General features: G+C 37.1%; 2 protein-coding genes and 1 pseudogene across 2 annotated transcripts in view; 1 reads left to right on the top strand and 2 right to left on the bottom strand.

Annotated features, from left to right (window-relative positions):
- CD160 (CD160 molecule) overlaps window positions 1–796 on the top strand; it is a 39,143-nt gene extending 38,347 nt beyond the window's left edge. Inside the window, exon 5 of the mRNA XM_070497808.1 lies at window positions 651–796. Within this exon, the coding sequence (XP_070353909.1) occupies window positions 651–667 (17 nt within the window). The 3' untranslated portion in view covers window positions 668–796. The remainder of the gene's footprint in view (window positions 1–650) is intronic.
- The window catches only part of RNF115 (ring finger protein 115), a 73,301-nt gene that overhangs the window by 19,190 nt on the left and 39,777 nt on the right, over window positions 1–14,334 (bottom strand). The gene's annotated exons all lie outside the window — the stretch shown is intronic.
- On the bottom strand, window positions 5,352–13,969 carry LOC106847630 (large ribosomal subunit protein eL15-like; annotated as a pseudogene).

Genomic DNA, 14,334 nt, shown 5'->3' on the forward strand with positions numbered 1-14,334 from the left:
GTCTGGAAAGCATGAATGTGTTAGTTAATCTAATACAGTCAAAGAAAAAGAACTGACAAATAATATTTTACCATGCTAAAAAAAATTCTTTAAGGTAAAATACGAGTAATGCCCTAGACTTATCACAATCTGCATGAAATTTCTCCTAACGATTATAAAGTTTCCTTTGTTGATTCTATACATACCAAATAACCATCTGATTGCTTTTGATTTCTTGATATCTGGGAAATTCAAAGATGGTATTACGTTACAACCTGAAAAGAGTTTTCCAGTCACTGAAACAGAATACCCCCAAGTGTAAATGAATAAATTAGTCTTCTCATACAGGTCAGATTCATTTAAGGTTAGATAAAATGAGCTAATCTATTCAGGACCTGATTACCTGGATAAACTATCATTTGAAAGATGCAGATTAGAGGATAGAGCACACAACTTAGGCACACTCAATAAAAATTTGAATGAATGAACAATGTAAGACTCACCCCTCTTTATATTAGCAAAACGGTTTCACTCATGCCAATGAAAAAGCCAAAGGAAATATATCTCATTTCAGGGGAACTCCTTAGGCTGGTGTGAGGAACACATTAATAATCCCATAAAGGCTAATCTCTGACATCTGATTACTTAAAAGACAAGTATTCTCTCTACAGTGCAATCAGTGGAATGAAGAGGAGCCTGAGACATTGTCCATGGAAACCACCAATTGAAAGCCTGACAAGCAGAATAAAAAGTTACACTGCTTCTCAAATCAACAGGACAAAGTGTCAAGAGGCCAAGATGAAATTTAATAAATAAAAAAAACTATCAAATATAAAATTGTAACGTGCTTTCAAAACACTGGGTAACATTACAATGACAACTACTATAAAGCAGTACATGTGGAACAATCTGGGCAGACCTGCAAAGGAGGCAGAGTAATATGCTCCAACGATATGTTGTGTTCCATTTACACTTACATGAAAGAAAAAAGAAACAACTGAAAACTTTCAAGTTCTACTTATCGACACACTGGTATGTGTGCCTTAGAAGGAAGTTTCCAAGAAAGTTAGGGAAATGCTTAAGTCTTTTTTTAAAAAATTTGGGAAGGCTATATGATACTGTTAACTTTTTTCAAGTATTTTTTAAAATTTATAATTCCACCAAATACAAATATCTTTATTTTTGCAATATTCTGGCTCCAACATTTAACTGGCTTTATATCCTTAGGCAATTTACCTGACCTCTCTACGCCTCAGTTTCTACTGTAAAATGGAGATATTCACAGTAACTTCGCCACAGGGTATAGTGAAGATTAAACAAATTAACATCTGTAAAGCACTCAGACTGGTGCCTTGCACAAACTCTTAGCTACTATTACTACTAATTCACATGTTCCATACATCTCTTAGAAACAATCACTATTATCCGTTTATTCAACACAAATATATTCAGTATCTACTATAAAACAGACACTATGCTAGAAGCTGGGAATACAGAGATGAGTAAAACACCGCCCTAGACCACTAACCCCTGAAGTAACTGAAAAGGTTGGAACAGATCTGGTCCCCCAAAATATGCCAGGCTCAGATGGAATTACACGTAACTTTTATCAAACCTTTAAGGAATAGGTAATTCCTATGTTATTTAAACTATTTCCAAGTATAACAAAGCAGGAAGATTTCCCAGCTCATTTTATGAAACGAACATAACCCAAAGGAAAATTACCAGTCCCCTTATGAATAGATGCAAAACTCCTAAAAAAGATGAGGAATAAATCAACTCCAATAGTGTATTAAGAGATTAACGCTCCGTGACAAAGCAGTTTTTATTCAAAGTGTGCATAATGGGTTCAACATTAGAAAATCTATGAGTTAATAAAAAGCATTAATTGTTTAAAGGAGAAAAAACATTTTTGATAGGGCTGCAAAGAACATTTGATAAAATCACTAGTCATTCTTAATTAAAACTCCCTAATAAATTAGCAATAAAATAAATCTTTCTTAATGTGATAGTGCATATGTTAGGAATCAAAAGCAAACATGCTTAACAAAGAAACACTAATTCACTCCCAATGAAGTCAGAAAGAAGACACGGATGCATACTACTAGACAACTTTGTTTTGATAATAGTGCAACAGGTAAGTAAAAATAATGAGACATAAACACAGGGGAAAAATACAATCAACGTTTATTGATATGACTGATAATCTAGAAAACTTAGAATAAAATGAAAAACTATCAGAGCTAATAAAGGAATTCAAGTAAGTAGCAAGGTGATGGATAACAAAAAGCTTTCCAGTAATAATCAGTTAAAAAAGTAAATGAAACTATAAAATTTTACTAAATGACATCAAAAAAAACAAAGAGAGGCACAATGCGAAGTTGGCCTAGATGCGAAATTTCAATATTATAGAAAGTGCCAACTGTCTCCAAATTAATATACAAATCCAATGCATTTCTAATCAAAATCCCAAAGGGATGGGAGAGGAAAAAGAGATTGACAAATTGCACCTAAAAACCATTTGGAAGGGTAAATGTAAGAGAAGCATCAAGAAATTTTTGGAAAAGAACAATGAAGTGGACTTTCACTACTAGGTATCAAATCATACTATAAAATTATGGAAAGTTAACCAGTAAGGTACAGACATAGGAACACACAAATAAAGATCAACAGAGATCTAAACAGAGAATCCAGAGACAGATGAGTATGAAAATGTGTATATAATAAAGATGATATTTCAAATCAGATGGATTATTCAGTAAATTATGTTTCAAATAATTAGATACTCACATTGCGAAAAAAAGATAAATCCTTAACTTAAAAAATGCACAAGAATAACAACTGCCACCCACCAGCAGTGTGGGCAGAAAACCCAAACAGAGCCAGAGACCCTCCATGAACGCTGACAGATGGACATATCCTCTGGGATGAATACTCTAATGTTCTTGTAAACTTGGAGATACCACTAGCTGTTTTTCACTTTACATAGGGAGAGCTATCTAATAATGAGGCCGACACAGGAAAGTAGATTCAAGAGAGACAGACAGATGAAGATAACACATTGGTTGACCACCTAGATCCATCTAAGAACTTCTAATTTATGTCACTGATTCTCAATATTGCCCCTACACAGGGATCTAGAAATCCAAGGAGACAGTTTTGCTAGTTACAGTAAGTGGGGAGATACCATCCACATTTAGTAGGTAAGAAAGAACAGTGTTGGCCACTCTGCAATAAATGGGAAGATGACCAGGCCCAACACAGAACTGTCCTGCCTGGACATGCACTTGGAGAAAAACTGTCTTTAATTAACTGAGCCTAAACTCCATTGAGTTTACTTAAACATAAAGTATTTTCTGGGGCCGGCCCGGTGGCACAGCAGTTAAGGGCACACGTTCCGCTTCTCGGCACCCTGGGGTTCACCGGTTTGGATCCGGGGTACGGACTTGGCACCAGTTGGCAAAAACGATGCTGTGGTAGGCATCCCACATACAAAGCAAAGGAAGATAGGCATGGATGTTAGCTCTGGGCCAGTCTTCCTCAGCAAAAACAGGAGGATTGGCAGTAGTTAGCTCAGGGTAATCTTCCTCAAAAAAAAAAAAAAATTAAAAAATAAAGTATTTTCTACTTGGTTTTAATACATATTGAATTTTTATACATATGAATTTAATACATATTGAATAGACGCAGGAATGCATCTATTGTGAAAAATCGAGGAAAAATTATACATTCCCTCTCCCAAACTTTCCCAAAAGCTCTTTATCATTTTGAAAAATCATAACCCTACAGTAATGATGCTTGTGGTAATGAGCTGTCAATATAACACTCTTGCATCATCTGCATTTGTAACTATTACATTCTTTTTTTTTAGTTTAATAGATATTTATTTGTTCATTCAGTTGAACAACCTCTACACACAACCAAAATAAATGGTTTAAGATTTCTTTTCTTTTGAGAAGAAAGGAATTTAGGTCTCAAGAGGTTTTATGGGCCTCTTTATGTTTTCTGGAAATCATTTAACCGAGCCTTTTGAGACCTCTAAAGAAAACAGGAGAAAATTTGTTTCAAGAAAACCAGTAATTAGATTAAAATCAAACTACCCATTCTTAAGTCAGCAAAGCCAGAATTGGAAAGAACTGGGGCAATTTTTCTTCACATTTCCTACATGCTCAACTTTACCCTGGGAAACAGAAGTCTAGTCTACTGGAAGACATGGCACAAACAGAATAAATTCAACAGAATATGGTGGTATGCTTTTAAGGAGGGTACAATTGATGGCCTGCTACGTTTGTGGAATCTTAAGGATTCTGAGGGTAGGCTGGCCAGGGATGAGAAAAATCACAGCAGACAACACATAAGGTCAGACTTGTATTGACACCAACTACATGACTTTTCTCAGTAGACTTATGGGAGTGGATAAAGTGGGCTGACCCAAGATGACCTGTAAAACTGACTGGATTGAGCAATGATATATTTTTAAGTAAAGCCAACCACATTTTTCCCCGTAAGGTGGCTAGAGGGTTCACAATGGTCACAAATTAGCATTACAGATAAAGTATTTAAAATCTGGATTAAAGCTGACTTTAATTTTTTATCCTCAAACACTTGAAAGGCATTTATCTGATGGCCACCAGCTTCCCAACTCCAGTATTAATTACTAGCTTACAAACCTTCTCATGCACCTAATGTTCAATTTCAAATAGTTTCAGTACACACCAGTGTAAATAACACTACTGACTACTTGGCACAAAATTCAAAATTCCACAGATCCCATGGAGCCATGGGATTGAACTAGGAGCCTTCATCTTTTACGTGAACTTCAACGGTACTGTGGAGGATTAAGGCAATTTTGTTTAGGTTAACCAGGATTTGTTTCATTTGCAAGAGAACCCTCTTGCAATAGGTCTACTCAATTCTCCTAAAAAAGGTGGCATTCTTTTAGACTTTTCTCTTTTCAGAAACAGCAATACATAAATGGAATACTGGATTAAATCTAAAAATGAGGGATCTAGGCAGCTTTCATTATTTTTCCACACATGATCATGACAAGAGGTTAGGATATCCTCCTCTCATCCTATTTTCCAAGCAAAACACAATTTTAAAAGCTTCTCTTTGCCAAACTCCAAAAAACCAGCCACTTGAGAGTAAACCAGCAGAGCATTGCACCACCTCAATAAAACTGTGGGTTTCATCACATGCACCAACAAATCTACAGGGCTAGTTTCTGCACTCCCCTTTTAAAGAGTTTATTTTACACCTATTATACCACATAGCATTTTAAATGTTGATATATAACTCCCTAAAAAGATAAAGCCAAGACAAAAGCATTTGTTAGAAACAAGATACCCCATCACTTAGTCTTCAAACATTACTGTACCTTAACTTTCATAATTTGACTATGCATTCATGAAACAATCTGGAGACTAGTTTTAACAGACAAAGAACACTTTTAAGCAGACATGACTGCCCTAAATTGTTTATTAGGTAAGAATTTTACAAACATTACTTATATTAGTGCTAACATTGAAGCCAGAGAGTACTGTACCTTCTCCACGCTGCACAGTGAAACCCACCAACAGTCTGGTGGAACTTGGGGCCCTTTCCAAGGCCTCGGCTCTTGCGGCTGCAGATGTCAGCCCTTACATCTTCCTGTGCTTGTGGATTGGTTTGGTGAGCCACAGTGTGGCAGGATTTCCTCTGAGAGTGTTATGGAATGGATCAATGAGAATAACCTCAAAAAATTTGTACATGGAATCTTCACCAACCCAGTAAGAATTCAAGACTCAGAGCCCCACAGGGGCATCCAGACTGCTCCTCAGAAACAGACTGAAGGCTTCAAGCAAACTTTAGCTGGTTAACACCGTGATGGACAGGCTTGCTGTAGGTTGCACTTGTAGGAACTAGGCATTTGCGGCCACCATGGTGCACACGAATCCAACATATGACATAACTTTGCATGGCCTTGTATACCAGTCTATGCTCTTTATCAGGCCCTGTGCAGCACAGAGAGCTCGCAGTAGTGCTAGCAGGGCACCCTGAGAAGATAGCACATTACATCAGACTGCTTCTTCCTCCAAAGCTCCTGGATGTATTTGTAAACACCCACCTTGGCTTATTTGATGAGGGAAAGGCACTACCACATTCCTAACGATTCTACATGCAGAGGCAAGCATCTGATATTTCATTTTGTCTCCCAGAACAGTCACAGCCAAGCACTTACAAATTAAAACATACACTTTTTTATATATTACTTTCCTTTTATTTCTCCTTTTTATTAGTCGGAGAATAACAACATATGTGCACTTTTTAAAATTCTGCTTTATAGGTTGTATTATCAATGAATTTCAAATCAGGAGAGTAAAAGGGGACATTATAAGATATTTGTTATAAAGGGGAGACATTGGGTCTGATATAGCCAAGAACCATTTCAGTTATATGAACCAACACATTCTAATTTTTTTCTTAAGTTACATTAAATTGGATTTCTACCACTTGTAACCAAGAGTTCTGACTAATACAACCAAAAAGCACTAGACAAAGAGAGTACCAGAAGAAAATATATGAATAAATTTTTAAAATCTTGGATAAGGAGAGTCTTTTTAAGCACAGCGTGAAATCTAAAAGATTGAAAGCTCTGATGTCCTAAAAACTAAAAATATCTACACAATAAAGGTTACCAAGGACAAGACAAAGGACAGACTGTAAAGAAATTTATATTTGCAATACAGATAAAAGATTAGTATCATAAGTCTTGCGTCACTTGATCAGGATGCGTTCTGAGAAATGTGTCGATAGGTGATTTCCTCACTGTGCAAACATCATAGAGTGCACTTACACAAACCTAGATGGTATAGCTTACTACACACCTAGGCTATATGATACTAATCTCGTGGGGACCACTGTTACATATGTAGTTTGTCACTGACCAAAACGTCACTATGCAGGATACAACTGTACTACATAGAGAGAAAACTCCTACAAAATAATTTTTTAATTCCACAATAGGAAAACTGGGTAAAGGATATTAATAAAAAATTCATAGAACAAATATAAATATCCAATAAATATACGAAAATAAGTTTAATCAAGTGAAAATCAAAGAGACAAATTAAAACAAAAAGTAACTTTCATGTTTTTGTCTATCAGATTAGTAAAGATAAAAACTGATAACACCTAGTTTGATAAAGATGTATGGCACACTTTCAAATATTGTTGGTGAGAATATAATAGTTACAGACTTTCAGAAGGGCAATTTAACAATATCAATTTTTAAATGGTCATACCCTTTGACCCAGTACTTTCTCACTTAGAATTTTATCCTACAGAAGAAACATTTCCATAGATGTTCACCCTCGGGTGAGATAAAGTAGTTGGTGGCAGACCAGCATTAAAACCTAGAACAACTTAGAATATCCAGCTACTTAGAAAATCCAGATAACTGGTTTCAAGATTCTAGAGAGGGAATAACCTTGGAGGAAGTAGCTGGTGTCTATAACTGCATTTGTTGTGCCAGGCAAGAGCAGAAGACTGAAAATCCTGTGCAAAGCTTCAATGGAAGGCCACTGTGAGGGAAACAGCAAATCCAGATCTTTTGGCAAAGACTCAGGAGGCCTTAGTGCAAAGCAATTTTCCCATCAGAATATTTACCAAATCTGGGACTATATAAAGGATCCAATCAAATACAAGTAGAAACCTCTGAAAAATAGAGCAGAGTTTTGCAGCCATCTCATGAGACCAAGATTAGAATTCAGGACCCATTGGAGGAAGGGCCCCACAGAATATATCAGGCTCTAAACTGAAACCTCTGGAAACCAGGGGTGAATCCTAAATAGGCTATCCTTATCAGGGCTGCAACCCAGTCTTGACTTGATACAGCCCCTAACAGAACCAAATTGATCATCCACCATTCTATATGCCTAGCAAGAAAAGAATGAACTCTCTAGAAAAAAACATTGTCTAGAGCCTTTAATAATTTTTATACAAACTATCTATATCCAACCAAAAACTACCAGACACACCAAATACCAAGAGGAAAAGACAGACAACAGAAACAGACCCAGACGTGATCCAGACACTGGAGTTAGCAAAAAAAAGGCTTTAAATTAACTGACTAATATGTTCAAGTAAAGATGGAGAATTTCACCAAAGAATCTGAATCCATATAGTAACCAAACTGAAATCTTAGAAATGAAAAATATTACATCTGAAATTAGTAATTCATTTGACAGGTTTAGCAGTATAGATACAGCAGAAGACAAGATTAATGATACGGAAGGTGAGTCAACAGAAAATATCCAAACTGAAGTACAAAGAAAAAAGAATGGAAAATATGGAAAGAGTTTCACAGACATACAAAAATATATAAGCATCATTCAATATAATATAGTTTCTAAGGATAAAAAATAAAATCTAAAATATCTCCAATGTCCATCATTAGGGAATTGTCTAAATTAATTATTGTATATTCATAAAATGGAATTCTATTCATGTGTTTAAATGTGACAGATCTGGCAGATCTACAAGCAATGACAAGGAAAGATGAACAAGATACATTGCTACATGAAGAAAATTAGATATGAAAATTATCTAATTAGATAGTGAAAATTAGATGCTATCTGTACCCTCACGGAACTCTGAGGAAAATTACAACAGGTATACACAGGTACACAAAACGGTATTTTTTAATTTTCCATATAAATTTGGCAAAAAATTTTTTTAATACATTTTTACATATCTCTAATGGTCGGCTACTTTCTTGCTAAGCTAGAAAGAAAATGTTAGGGCAGTATTTTCCAAGGTAGGTGTACCGCCATGAGGTGATTTTACATAACAGGGATATTTTAGAAACAAAGTCAGTGATTATATATTTGTTGTAATTCAAGAGCCTGCCACATTTCTTAAGTCATAGAGACCAAGAAGATGACACCACTGAGGACTTGGAGAGATGGAGAAGCCAGAATCTCAAAATCTCTCCACAATATTCAACGGCCTGAGGAAATTAACAGTAACTCCTATGCTCATCCCACACCCCACCACTGTTGTTTGGGCAACAACTGGAATCCAATTTAACGCAGCAGAGGTGACAAAATGTAAAATTAAGAGCAGCAAAAGTTATGTTCAAAAGGAAACGTGTGAATTCATTGACATAAAATTGTAGAAAATGTTTCTTTCATTAAGTCAATCAGTCAATAAATATTTCAGGATGTACCATATGCCAGGCATTATGTTAGGTTCTAGAGGCTAAGGGTCCCTGCCTTCTTGGAACTCACAGTCTAGTGGGGAAAAGAGATACATTAAAATAACCACACAAAAAATAAAACTGCTTCTGTGATTAGGGCTAAAACAAAGCACACCAAGCTCTATGAGGATATACACAGGGACCTGGTAAGAGTGTCAGGAAAGGCTTCCCAGAGAAGGTAATATCCAAGCATTGATATCCAAGAGATAGGTCTGAGTTAACCTGAGCGGGGAGGGTCAAGGCTAGAGGCAGAACACTCTAGCAATCCAGACAGATAAAACCAAAATGTGCAAAGGCCTGCAGTTGAAGGGAACAGAGCAACTGTGGGAGACTAAAAGGTCAGTATGGCTAGGATGGAGAGAGTAAGGGGAGAAGAGGTGTGGAGTGAAGTCGGAGAAGCAGGCAGGAGACTACATTAGGGAACAAATGACACTTTGATTTTATCACTGTTTATTTTAAATTTAAAATTTTTATTTTGTTTTTAAATTTAATAATGTTGTTTCATTCTTAATGTATTTATTTTTATGGTTACTTTCTACTAATGGCAAACGTTTTTTCGGCTACATAAACTATAAGAATTAAAAGAGGTATTCAGCTGCAAATAACAGATATCCGACTAAGAATGACTTAAACTGCAAGGATATCTATTTTCCTTAACTAACAAATGGTCTGGAGGCAAACAGTCCCAAGTTTGGTATAGCAACTCAATGAAAGATGACTCTTTCCATCTTTCTACTCTGCCATCATCAGCATATCAGCCATGTCTCCCATACACGGTTGCAAGACGGCTGCAGCTCCAAGAATCATATCCTTACACAGGAAGTAAAGAGCTAGGATTCTCCTCAGGTATCTCTATTATAAGATAGGTTAATTAATAATAAAACTTTTCGGGGCTGGCCCCGTGACCAAGTGGTTAAGTTCACGTGCTCCGCTGCAGGCGGCCCAGTGTCTTGTTGGTTCGAATCCTGGGCGCGGACATGGCACTGCTCATCAAACCACGCTGAGGCAGCGTCCCACATGCCACAACTAGAAGGACCCACAATGAAGAATATACAGTTATGTACTGGGGGGCTTTGGGGAGAAAAAGGAAGAATAAAATAAAATTAAAAAATAAATAAGTAATAAAATTTTTCTTTTAATAAAAGGAATTTATATTGTTTTTAAGCATTCATACAGTACAAAGAACAAATTAGGGTAATTCTCATTCTTACTTAGTAAGAAAAAATTTTCATGAAAGTATTTCCATTAAAGGAACCTCAGCAGAAACTGTATTTGTTCATTAGGCCAGAAATTATCAGCTAATAATCAGAGAAACATAACCTGATCACTTTACGCTGATGCCCCTACTCTCTTATTCATTTAAGGGATGTGAACAAGGACAGCTACCTAAAATGTTTAGACCCAATTACTCTGGCCAAACTCGGATTATTTGAGCATCAAAATGAATAATGATTAAAACAAAATCCATGAGTCTATGCTAAAATAAATAAATAAGTGAACAGACAGATAAGGGGGCAGGGGGAAAAGAAAAACTCTTGTGTACAGAAGATTGTCTAACATCTGTAGATGGAATCACAGAAATAGAAAATCGCTATTTTGCAGCCATTATAGTAATAACTCAGGCAAGAATCATCAATGGATGCTAATATCATTATGTAAAAAACTATTATGGAACCAGCTATTCACTCAATCTCCAAGTATCACCCCAGATTATTTATTAATTACAAAGGAGAAATGGTACCTTTATAAGAAAAATTTGGCAGACACTGCCTAAACCAAATGGTCAAATTTAACAATACCCACGATGGAACAAGCTGACATCACATGCCCTCTCACTGAGAAGGGAACATCACGGATTTGGTATTCTTTGCCAGATATTTAATCTGAACGAAGAAACAATTAGACAAATCCAAATTAATGGACTTTTTGCAAAAACAAAAACAAAAACACTAGCTTTCACTCTTAAAACTAAGGGAAGGTCATTTGTGAATTTTCCAGCTGACAGCACGAACTAGACCCCAGCCACCAGCTAGTATTAACCACCAGGCATGAAAGCAAATAAGCCCACAGATGATTCCAGCCCTCAGGCTTTAAGTCTTCTAGCTGTGGTCCCAGACATCATACAGCAGAGACAACCTATCTCCCCATACCCTATCAAAATTCCTGACCCAAAAAAACTGAGATAATACATGATTATTACTGTTTCAAGTGATCAAGTTTTAAAGTAATTTGTTATGCAACAACAGATAACTAATAGACCCTAATAAGGCAAAATCTCAACTTTCCTCAATAGTACGTACCTCAAAGGATTGTTGGGAATATTAAACAGACTAATGGATGTCAAGCCTGGCAAAGTATGCTTCATAAATGCTAGCTAGTATTAATATAGCTTCAATTTACACAGTTTGAACTATGAGAGAGGAATGCATAAGGTGCTCTGGGGGAACAGGAAGGGCATTTGATACAATCCTGGGGGGGTCATGGAAGGCTTCCTAAATTCACTGAAGGACTGATTTACTTGGGTTAAAAAAGCAGTAGAGGTATTTCTGCCAGAGAAAACAGATTAAGCAATGATATAGAAGCATGAAACAGCATGGTATATGTGGAGAACTAGAAGTTTTGTATTGCTGGAATAAAAGAAAAAAGCAGAAAGAATTAGATAACAAGCCCGCAGAGTTTGGGAGGATTACAAACATAGAAGACCTTGTATATGAAGTTATGGACCCTACGACAATGGATTTTAAGCAAGGAAATGACACAGATTTGAAAATTTGGGTAGATAATCCCACAAGGGTAATACAGGAGTAAATTTAAGAATGGTAAAGCTTTGAAGGAGGAAGAAGAGCCAAGAGGCTAATGCAACAGTGCAGGCAAGCAAGAAAAGATATGGATGTGAACTAAGCGAGAAATGGCTGGACAAAATAGGAATTGAGAAATAGGAAATAAAAATCAGAAAGACCTGGGTTAGTCTTGGTAGCCTAGTGGTTAAGTTTGGCACGCTCTACTTCAGCGGCCTGGGTTCGGTTCCCAGGCGCAGACCTACACCACTTGTCTGTCGGTGGACATGCTGTGGTGGCAGCTCACATACAAAAAATAAAAAGGAAGACTGGCAACAGATGTTAGCTCACAGCAAAACTTCCTCAGGAAAAAATAAATCAGAAAGACTTAATGACTGATTGGATGTGTGCATATGGGAGGCTTATGTGAGACCAAGAGAAGATTCTAGGTTAACGCCTAGGTTTCTACACTGGGTAGAGAGTTTCAATCAAACTCAGAAATCAGAAATAAAGAAAAAGGATCAGGTTTGGAAGAAAAAAACTTAGTTTCCATCTTGGCAAGTCTGGAGTATCTATGGAACATCCAGATGGAAATGTGTAACAAGAGGTTATAGATTCAAGTCTTAAATTAGGAGGAAAGATCAAAATAGAAATATAAATCTGGGAGTCTTTAGTACATAGGTTATTACTAGAACTGTGAGAAAACTTGAGAAAGGCCAGAGAGAGCTTATAGAGCAGTGGTTCTCAACCAGGGACAATTTTGCCCCCCAGAGGACATATGGCAATATCAGGAGACATTTTTGGCTGTCATAACTGGAGGGGGGGGGGGTAGGGGTAGTTTCTGCATGTAGTAGGTAGAGGCCAGGGCGTTGCTAAACATTCTATGATGTAACAGAGAGCCCACTCAGCAAAGAATTATCCAGCCCACAACGTCAGTAGGCTTGAAGTTAAGAAATCCTCTTGTAAGTAAGAGGAAAAACAGAATGCAGGAAACACCTTGAGAAAACAAATATTTAGGAAGTATCTATAAGAAGGAACAGCCAGAGAAGAGGTAAATCAAGAAAATGTACTGTCATGGAAGTCAGAGAAATAGAGAATTTCAAGAGGGAAGAAAAAGACCAAAAATGTTGAATCCAGTGAACTTGGCCCATGGAACAGATTTTATAGTATCCACTGGTTCAGCAACTAGGTCGCCAGGGATTTTAGTGAAAGGAGGACCAGACCAGAGTGGTAGAGGAATAAAGAGAGATGAGAAAGTGCACAAAGTAAACGGAGACATCTCTTAAGAAATTTTATTGAAAAGGGAAGGAAAGAGATTGGGCAATAACTAAAGCAGTGGTTCTCAACTCTGGCTACAATCAGAACAACTTCAGGATCTTTTAAAATTACCAATGACTCAATCTCAACTAATTAAATCAGACTAATTAAATAAGAATCCCTGAGGACAGAGTCTAGGTATCAGTATTTTTTAAAATATCCTCATTGACAGTAATGTACAGCCAGAATTAACAACCACAGAACAAAAGGGCGGCTGGGGCCAGGGGGCAGTGAAGGAGGAGAAGGGAGCAGGGAGAATAAAATGGATGAAACAAAATCCCAGAAAAAATAGGTAAGGAATGGGTCAGGAACATGGGCTGATGGGGCTGCTTTGAAAAGAAGAAAGGCCACCTCATCTCAGGAGACTGGAAGGAGACAAAATATTGATGTGAGAAGTTAGACACAGGGATTCGGGGAGTTCAGGCCTAGGGCCCTAATTTTCATGATAAAGAATACGAGTCAGCTGCTGAGAATCAGCTACTGGGTAGGACATTTGAAGAGTAAAATTTGGTGAAACTTCAAAATATTTGCTGAGAGGAATGCAAAATAAAAGACTAACCAAAAGCATTGACAGTCTAATGGAGAGCAAATGCACTTTACCATTTGCAGGGGCACCAATGGGCACATTTATGGTTTTCCTCCAGTAGCACTTAGCCATCCCCTTGTGAAGGAGCAAGGAAAAGTGGACCACAGCACTGATTCAAAATCGCCAGTTCAGTGAGCGGGAGGGGAAAAGAAGGCACACAGAAGGTAAAAGTTTAGATGAACAGTAGCTGAAGAGTTCGACAAGGGGGCCCAAACCAGGTAGAGAAGGGAAAGTAATCTACATGCAGTTTAACTGGCACAGGACACAGCAGATTTACCCCTGAGCACCACAAGCTATTAAAACAGTCTAAGATTTCATCGGCTTTTGTCCTAGATAATCCCATTAAATCGAGTTTCCCATATCCTATATTTGTCCTAAGAAGGAATGCTTGCAACTAACTTTGAAGTTCACAGACCATAAGATGAACATAATGCACA

The sequence above is a fragment of the Equus asinus genome, chromosome 25 (genome assembly GCF_041296235.1).
Source record: "Equus asinus isolate D_3611 breed Donkey chromosome 25, EquAss-T2T_v2, whole genome shotgun sequence".
NCBI classification, from domain to species: Eukaryota; Metazoa; Chordata; class Mammalia; order Perissodactyla; family Equidae; genus Equus; species Equus asinus.